Consider the following 9,813-nt stretch of genomic DNA (forward strand, 5'->3'; position numbering starts at 1 on the left):
GACTACAGTCCTTGACATTTTTCAGCAAGCCAAATCCAAACAGATTATAGAAGAAACATGAGGGCAGACACATGTCCAGCTACATAAGATCAAGAGCAGAAATTCAGAGAAGAAGTTTGCCAGAGTGGGCAGAGAAGGTCTTTCTTTAGAACTTTAAACTCAGACTTTCTGCCTCCTACACAGTGAGAAAAGACATTTCTACTTGTTAAAGACGGGGGTGTATTTCTCAATAAGCAGGAGAAGCATAGGACTTCTCTGTGCTTATTTACTAATCTGTAGTAAACAGTTTCACGTGTTTCCTGTGCAAAGTGATCCCAATTCTGTAGGATGATGCGGCTTGCTGTGGGACTGAAAGAGAGAGATGTCAGTGATGCTGAGCAACACAATCTTTGATGTGGTTTTAAAAAACTTAAATCATTCACTACAGATTAATAAATAAGCAAAAGTAAGCCCATGCTTACCTTGCTCACTGTGCAATTCAGTACTGGTTAGAGCCACCACTTGTGGTATGTCAGCACTAAATAATTAAGGCAAAACCAACTGAGTTGATGCCAAGTCAGAGTGAACCTACAAAAAAGAGCAGAACAGGTTTAGCATTTCCATGGCTGCAACTCTTTATAGCAGCAGACAGCCACCCCTTCCTTCCAGAGAGCAGCTGGTGAGTTTGAATTGCAGGTATTTCGCTTACCCTCTGACCCACCAAAGAGATGGGAAAGGTTGGAAGAAGAACATTTTCAGTCTGGATTAATAGTGACTCCAGGGTCTTGCTTACCAGTGGTGCCGTGATGATACCTAAATGGATGTGGTATATTCCTGGGGAAAGCAAGTAATCATTCATTCACCCATCTTTCAATTTAGCCATTCCACATCATGGTGTCTAGCCTACAGAATATCTCATGAACTGCTATGAGAATAAAGAAACCTGTCATAGAGGGAGTGCAATCAGGGTGCTCTTCAGAAGCAAAAATACTGAAACTTCATCTCACATACTCTGGGTATATTGTCAGCAGTGGGCCAGTCTCTGGCAAAAGATATTGTGGTGTAAAAGGGAGAGAATCAGTGAAAGAGATGAAGATTCTCAATGAGGTGTATGGACACAGGGACTGCACCAATGGGCTTGAATGTGCTGGAGATTGTGAGGATGCGACAGAACAGAGCAAAGTTTTCATTTGTTCATAGGGTCACTCAACAACAGTCAACTCATTACCACTTAACTACATCCTACAGACATAATTTCTATTTTGCATCTCACCAAAACAAATCTCAAGAAAAGAAAAATCCTTGCCACTGGACCAGTGGGCAACATCATGATAGATGGAGAAAAGCTTAAGACTGCCAATGACTTCATCTTACTTGGATCCACAATCAATACACTTGGTACTAGCAGTCAGGAGACCAAGAGACATATTGCATCAGGCAAGTCTGTTGTCAGGGACCTCTCCAAATTATGTCAGAAGCAATGATGTCAGTTTGAGGACTAAGGTACACCCCGTTCAGGCCATAGTCTCTTCAGTCCCTTGCTATGCATCTGAAAGCTGGACAATGAATGAGGATGACAGAAGAAGAATTGATGTTTTTTGTAGTGTTTGAGAAGAATATCCCATGAAATGTCAGCCAGAATGCTTGTTGGCAGCAAAGATGATGAAGCTTTGTCTCACATATTTTGGGCACGTCGCTACAAGAGGTTATTCCTTGGGAAGGTGGAGGGGTGGTGAAGGAGAAGACGACCCTCAACTAGGTGGACTGACACAGTGACTGCCGCAATTGGCTTGAGGGTGTAGGAGATTGTGAGGATGGCACCGGATAGGACAGGCTTCAGATCTATTGTTCATAGGGTTGTTACGAGTTTTCCTCTACTCAGTGGGACCTAACAAACATCAGCGGATGGCACAGTTATGTTCTTGGCTGCTCAGCTAAAGGCCAGTGTTTCAAATTCATCAGCTGAAAGGTGTGGCAGTCTTTAAAGCCTAGGGAACCCCACAGAGCTATTGTATTCTATTTAAGGGCAGAACTGTCTTAATGACAGTGAGCTGTTATTGCTGTTGATGTGTGGCAAAGTAAGAATGCTCCTACAGTAGACAGAACTTACAATAGCGGAAGAATTGAAAAACTTACATCAATCTAGATGTTAAACAATAGGGAAATGATGAGCGAATACATTAAGGCACATTCATACCATAGGATTATAAACAAGCACTAAAAGGAATGCATCTGGAAGCTGGACAATGAATAAAGTTGACAGACGAAATGGTGGGTTTGAATCGTGGTATTGACAAAGTTTTCTGTACCCTATGGACTGACAAAAGAATAAACACATCTATCTTGAAGGAAGTGCTCCTCTGAGGCAAGGATGGTAAACTTCTCACTTTGGGCATATTTTCAGGATGAACAAGTCCTTGGAGGGAGACATCATGCTAGGAGAGGTAGAGGGTCTGTGGAAGAGAGGGAGACTCCACAAGATGGACTGACACAGTGACTTCCACAACGGCCTTGAGCAGGACAGAGATCAGGAGAATGGTGCGGGATGGGCCTAGGTTAGATCTGTTTTTCATAGGGTGACTTAGCCAACTTGATACCACCTAACAACAGGGAGCCTAGTGGCCTAGTGGTAAGAAGCTGTGCTCCAATCCCAAAAGCACATGGTTTGAATCCACTAGATGTAAATGGGCAATCTCATGTCATGTGAATTATTGCCTCTGAAATCCCACTACAGGGCCAGCTATGGAACAACAACAAAATTAATGTTCCTCTTTTGCTTTGTGTGTATGTTGATACTGGTGAGCTCTGGTAGGGTAGACCTGCTAAGCCAAAGGCCAAACCTTTCTGCTGTTTGAATCTACCATGTTCTGTGGGAGAAAAAGGGGTAATTTCCCTTTTGAGATTTACAGCATCAGAAATCTAATGGAGAGTCAGCTGTTCTGAATTGATGGCAGCAAGAGAGATGTTGATGTTGCACAACATTTTTAAAAATATTTAATGTTTAATATAGGATACACATAAGTGTGTACGTGTGTGTGTATATTTGACATTCTAGGTTTGTATTATTTTAGGCAATGTTTAAAGAACTTAAAAACGTTTAATTGTGGTTTGGCTCAAAGTTTACAGAGCCAAATTGTTTCTCATTAAACAATTTATATACTTTGTTTTGTGACATTACTTGAAATCCCTTTAATGAAAGAACATTCTTCCCACCTCCTCCCTGGGTTCCATATCTATTTGCCCATTTTCTTCCTGCCTCTTCATGTATTTTAAACTTTGTAAACTAGGTAAATGCTATCTTTTTCGTCTTATATGGCTGATTGAGAAGCATATTTCTCACTGATGTTATTGTTCACTTTATAGGCTATTGTTTGGCTGGGAGGCCCAGTGTTGTAGTTCTTAATGTATTTCTGCTAAGCAAAAGCTCATCGGTTTGAATGTACTGCTCACTCGTGGGAAGAAAGATGAAAAGTCTTCTTCTGTAAAGATTTGCAGCTTGGGATGGTCAATTGAATTTGAGTTGCTATGAATTGTAACAAACTGACATATTGGTTTGGTTTTGGGGTTTATTTCGCTAAAAAAGGGGGTCTCCAAGTATAGATTTTAGTTCTAGATATTGAAGGGTGTCTAAGGGTTATAGTCTTGGAATTCCACTGTCATTGCTGTTGATTGCCTTGAGTCAAGCACAACTCATAACGACTCTATGAAGAAAAGGCCTGAAGCCTTTCTATAACTATCGACTTTTATCAAAGTTCAAAGAGTTTCTGGAGGCATGTTGTTTAGGAAGTAGATGCCACTTGTTTCTAATGGAATTCCACTAGTCCCCATTAAAAATCATATGGCTAATCTTTTTTATGCTTTTGAACTTTGTTCTATATTTTTTTCCACCCACTCTATGCAAGATTTTCTATTGTGGTACTTATCAGAGTAATCAGTAATGGTAGCCAGGCACCACCCTTTTCTTCTGGTCTCAGGCTAGTGGAGGCTATGGTTGGGTGGCCTTTGAACTACTTCCCTTGAGTCTTTAATTATTTTCACTCTTCTTTGCTCTCAGGATCTCTGGTGGCCTAATGGGTAATGAGCTGTGCTGCCACGGCATTGCCATTCCAAAGGCAGACAGTGCTAATCCATCAGTCGCTGGAGAAAGATGTGCAATGTCCTCCCATTTAAATCTGCTGCTCTGAGTTGGTTCCGACTCCAAGGTACAGGGCAACTTTTTTTTTTTTTAATTTGAAAGGTTTATTCAGTTCGATGAAGTTGGTTCCCAGTTTGCTGTAAACAAAATTTTTAAGGTTTTTTTTTTTTTTTTAAATTAATGTCAATGAACATTTACAGAGATTTTGGATTTCCATTCATTCATTGTTGCACTTTCCTCGACCCAGTTCAATCTTCTCTTTAAAAAGCAAAAAAAAAACTCCTTCATTGGTATACAATCCCCCCCCAAACACCCCCCCCCCCGAGTATACTCCACTCTGCAACCCTCATTCTGAACTCTTAATGATAATCATAATCATAATGCACAGGGCAACTTCTTTGCCAACAACTTCTATGCTCTTGGTTGGGAGTTCTGGTGGCCTAGTCCACAGACAGCTGCACCAACTCTTTGGCTGTTCAAAGGGAAAGACGGACAATCTCCTTTCAGGCAATTGACAACCTCCAACTCTCTGGAGGGTCAGCTATGAATTAGTTTGTGAATTCTTTGCTCTAGATAAGAAGTTAAACTTTTTACTTTGATTTAAATACAAGACGCTGCAAAGACAAGAACATAGCAGACATTTCTAGTTACATTTCATTTTAAAAGAGCCCACTGCTACTGGGTCCGTTGGAATGTACGGTGGCCCTCCATTGGGTTTCTTCCTGAGAAAGAATCCTGACCTTTTGATTAGCAGAGCAAGAATTAATGCACTAAGCCACAACAGCTGTTCACTTCATCCAGTTTCTCCCAATGTTTGGTTTTATACCTATTTACAATACAGTATTCAAACCAGAAACTGAAGTTGCTACAATGTGCATACAATATGTATGCCATTTTATCACATATATGTAATTCATGTTACCACTACTGCAATTCATCAAAGGATACATAATTATTCCTTTGCCCAACACCCCCCCCCCCCCCCCCACGGTGTACCGCCGAATGGGATCTGACTGGTATAGGAGATTGCTCCTCCTTCTCCAGCGGAGCATCTGGTGGATTCAAACCATGAGCCTTCGGGATTGCAATGCAGCTTCTTGCCACTAGGCCACCAGAGCTCCCTGGCGTTCAGGTTTGAAGGGCAGAGTCAGTTCCAAGTTCTTTAGCGGAAAAAAGTCAATCCTGAACCCAAAAGAAGAGGTGTAAACCTCGAAACACGTGAAATGACACCTTCGCTCTTCTTCCCTCCCACCTATGACCGCAGGAAAGTCCTATGACCGCTGAGTAGGTAAAGCGCGAAAGGTTGCTCGCGATGTCACCGCGCCAAGTTCCCAGGTTTCTGACGCACCTCGCGAGAGCGCGCACGCTCGGGGCAGGGCGACCGTGGAGGCGGAGGCGCGGTCACGGCTACCATCCTTTGGCCTGCGCGCCGGGAAGATCGCCGAGTCATCGATGGCGGGAGCGCGCTCGCTCGCAGGGCCGCGGGGCCGCGGAGGGGAACTGCAGTCGGCGGCCATCTTCTCTCCCAAGGCGGCTGCTTCCTAGTGCAAGTGCGGGAGTCAACACCCCTTTCCGGGCGCCCTTGGCCTCGGCGACGAACAGTGGGGGAGACTTGAATGAGGGGGGAGGTGAGGAAGAGCTGCATCCTCCAGTGTCACCGCCCCCACACCTCTAGTCTTCTCGGCCACCTTATCCCGACCCCAGAGGGCAGAGGCTGGACGGCCAGAGCCCCCCGAGGGAGGGTGGGCTCGGGCTCTAGCGCTTCTCGTAGCCGCCGCCTCCTGACTGCCCGTGTCCGCCCCGCTGTCCTCTGTCCCTGCCAGACCCAGCGCCCTTCCCTGTCGGCCCCGGGCTGCATTTAGGGGTCGGGATCTCTTCCTAGATGGGATAATCTGTAAAGATGTTTAGTTTTGAAGGGGATTTCAAAACCAGGCCCAAGGTGTCCCTTGGAGGAGCAAGTAGGAAGGTAAGATAACCGGCCTTTTTGTGTATTCTATGTTCTCTAAAATGGTCCAGGGAGGAAACATTGGTTTTGGTGAGCAGAGCAGCATTTCTGGGCGCACTCGTCTGCGGATGGTGTTTTCGCAGGTGGGGTGTTCCTAGAATAAGGCTGTTTCCAATCGATGCGCTCCCCACCGCAGACACCCACCCCGGGGCCGCGCGCCCCGCCCGAGGCTGGGGGCCGGAGGCTCGGCTGGGCTCGGCGGGCAGGGCGGCCCCGCGCCGGGGGATGGAGCCCGGCTGCCCCGGGAGAGCTCTTATCTTGCCAAGTTCAGTCCGGTGTGAGAGCTGGGTTGAGCGGTGCAAGGCCATGGCCGGCTTGTGTTAACTGTTGTAAGACTGTGTTGTAAAAGAAATAATTTCTATCTGATTTTTCTGCAATCCTAGTATTGCCGAGTGCTAGGACTGACTTAAAAAAAAAAAAACCAAAACAAAACCCAAAACAAAAAAAAACCCCACTCCAAACCACCAAGTGGAAGAGCAGACTTGCTTGGAAGGGTTGTGGCGGCGGCGTGATTGGTAAGGAGTCACTTCCTGAAATTGGCCAGTAATGGTTTCAGTTTAGCCATCATAGGCAGGAGCTCTTGACATCACTAGGGAGAGGCAGAAAGCCAGCTGAGATCCTAACATATCTTGTAATTTATTATATATATATATGACTTATCTTTGTATATTGGTATCAGACTTTGCATGTTGTTAATCACCAATAATTTCTGTTCTGATCGCAAAAATGGCTAATAGTGTTGAATGTGTGGAACATTTTAAATTTGGGTAGCAAAGCTAATTTTGAAATGCTGTTTCTAATACAGAAAATAAAGTTATTCTTCCAGTGCAGAAGAGGCAAAGAGCAGAATATTTCCTTGCAGAAATGCATTTTAGATACTTTATCAAACTTGACAAAGTATTTGCTTTTAAAATATTATCTAAAGGATATTTTATGGTGTAGAAATTGAAAATATGTACAAGCAAGTTGTACATAAGTATACATGCGTTGTTCTTTGTGTCATATAAAGCATACCCCTAAATATATACACACACACAATATATGTGTGTATAGACATACACACATATATATGCATACACATATATATATGCATACATCTATCTATCTACACACACACACACACACACACACACACACATGCTTCGAGTTGGACCTGACTCTTTCCTGACCCTCCAGCAATTTTCAGAGGCTGTATATTGCAGGAGTTTACCCATCTTTCTCCCCAGGAGCAGGGTGTGTGTGTTTGTGTGTATGTATGTGTCTATATCTGCTTAAATTTTTTTTTTTTCTCCAGAGTTGAAGGAGAGGTTCTCAATCATCTCTTTGAATCTTAGAGTATAAGAATTACTGCTTATCAGTCTTTTGGAAACATTTCTGGAGAGGTTTTAGGCCATTTTTCTGATATGATTAGTCATTTAATTTTTACAATTGTTTAGAATAAAGGTACATTGAAAATTATTCTGCTGACTGCCCCTTGCCCCATTCTAGATTTCTCATCCCTGATAAGTGGTATCTATTGATTCATGGAATTGCTGACAACATCAGTGGTGACATTGTTCTAGTCACTTGCTTTCCATTACATCTCCAACTTTCTGGTCCATGATTCCTTTTTTTTTTTGGTTCATGTGTGACTTTTACCAGCTTTAAAAAAAAAAAAAAGTCCCTGTGGATGGAATGTTTGAGAAGATTAATTCATTTAACTTATGAAATAATTTAAAAAATGCTTGTGCTTGTTATATTTTCATTATAATGTACACATGACAACTGGGTTGTTGTACAACTGAGTGGATAATTGAGAATATACTTTAAAAAAAAACCTTGTACTGTGATGATTTGTGTGTGGTGTGTCTCTCAGGGAGTTCGGGAAAAAACCATGGTTCTCAGGTTTGAACTTTGTATGGGAGTGATTGGATTCTTCACACATTGTCCTCTGTTTTGTTCTTGGAGTTAGACCAGCAGGGTTGTAATAAGAAGTTTGCTTTTGTTAGGTATTATGTAGAGAAGTAGCTTCATGGAATTCTGGAGCTGATATTTTAATGAAAATCCCACAAGGAATTAAAATTGTTTTTTAACCCAATGGGTTTTTGTTGTTTTGGTTTGGATTTTGGTGCTTTCGGGTGTTTTTTTTGTTTGTTTGTTTTAATTTTTTTTGTTGTTGTTGTAAGGAATCTTATTAAACTGCAGGGCCAAGTCTGTTTTACAAGTTTGGAAGGTGAAATACTTAAATAGAAGTTGAGTGATTGAACATTCACATTGCAAGTTAGTGGCAGGTTCCCAGCTAAGAATGTATGCCACTTCATAGTGTAATGTCTTGTGACTTCTGTTGTGGATAGAGTGCCCTAGCATGTCCCTCTGCTATGGCTGTTGACCTTTCTTTTTCATGAAATTATATATTTTTGCTCTGAGGTAGGTTGTTGTACGGTTGAGTTGGAACTTAATGGGAGAGGAGTTGGGCTGCCAACCCCAAAGCAGGTGATTTGACTCTGCCAGCAGCTCCATGGGAGAAAGATGGACCATCTGCTCCGGTGCATTTACAGTCTCTGGAAACCCAGTGGGTATTAGCTGTGAGTTGATTCCCTCTCGACAGCGGTGAGATTTTGAGGAAGGGCATGCATAGTCATGAAGCTAATTTCCGAGCGACAGATGTGGTCTATTTTAAGTGTTTTTGAGTGTTGTTCCCCATTTTCTCCCCTTCTGTCAGGGATCTTCAGTTGTGTTCTCCTTCACATTAATCAGCATTAGTAGCCTGGAGCCATCTCAGATATTTGGTCTCAGGGTTGTGGACATTGAGGTTCATGTGGTCTGTTAGGACTTTGGGCTAAATATGTTTGATTTTCTTCACTCTTTGCTCAGAATGGGGAGAGACCAGTAGTTGCATCTTAGTTGCTCCTGACCAAAGTAAGTGTAAAATGTTGTCCTGTGGACTCTGTGGTGCCATTTGACCTTGATGTCTCCAGAGACTGTGGTCCTGAGCACCCAGGCCCATGGACTGTGAGAATGCAATTCTTGATGCCAAAGATTTTGAAGAACAAAAGGAGAGAGAAGCCAGATAAGGCTGAGGGAAAGCTAAGCAAGGGTGTCTTCTCAGCTCAAGTCTAGCTTGGTTTCTTAAACATGACTGGTACACCAAATTTATTCCCTCTTGAGCCAGAGGGTTGGCATTTTGCAAAAACTACTTGGAACAGGAGGCAGACCTCAGAACAGAGCAAGGAAACTCTGCATGATCCAAAATCAGGAAAGCTGTGTGCCAGGATGGAACGGATCATCCAAGATGCTAGGCTTTATGCATCAGAATCAGAGGAAGACTCATCAATAACCTGCATTATGCAGATGACACAACCTTGCTTGCTGACCCTGAGGAGGACTTGAGGCATATGTGGCATCAAGAAAACAACAATTCTTACCACTTGGCCAGTTGGCAACATCATGATAGACAGTGAAGAGACTGAGATTGTTAACAGCTTCAGCTTGCTTGGCTCTGCAATCAACACTCTTGGCACCATCAGCCAGGAAATCAAAAGACAAATTGATTAGGAAAATATGCTGTGAGGGACCTCTCCAGAATACTGAAGAGTAGTGATGTCAGTCTAGAGACTAAGATTGAGGCCATGGTTTTCCCAATCATTTGCTATGCATCAGAGAGGTAGACAATGACTAAGGATAACAGAAGAATCTGTGCCTTTGAGTTGTGCTA

At 43.0% G+C, this 9,813-nt stretch overlaps 1 protein-coding gene across 1 annotated transcript in view; it reads left to right on the forward strand.

The window, feature by feature from the left end:
- The first annotated feature begins 6,014 nt into the window (after window positions 1-6,014).
- Window positions 6,015-9,813, forward strand: part of UBE3C (ubiquitin protein ligase E3C) — a 216,901-nt gene continuing 213,102 nt past the window's right edge. Inside the window, exon 1 of the mRNA XM_006887657.1 lies at window positions 6,015-6,080. Within this exon, the coding sequence (XP_006887719.1) occupies window positions 6,015-6,080 (66 nt within the window). The remainder of the gene's footprint in view (window positions 6,081-9,813) is intronic.

Source organism: Elephantulus edwardii, unplaced genomic scaffold, assembly GCF_000299155.1.
Source record: "Elephantulus edwardii isolate Elephantulus edwardi_28Jun2011 unplaced genomic scaffold, EleEdw1.0 scaffold00060, whole genome shotgun sequence".
Lineage (NCBI taxonomy): Eukaryota > Metazoa > Chordata > Mammalia > Macroscelidea > Macroscelididae > Elephantulus > Elephantulus edwardii.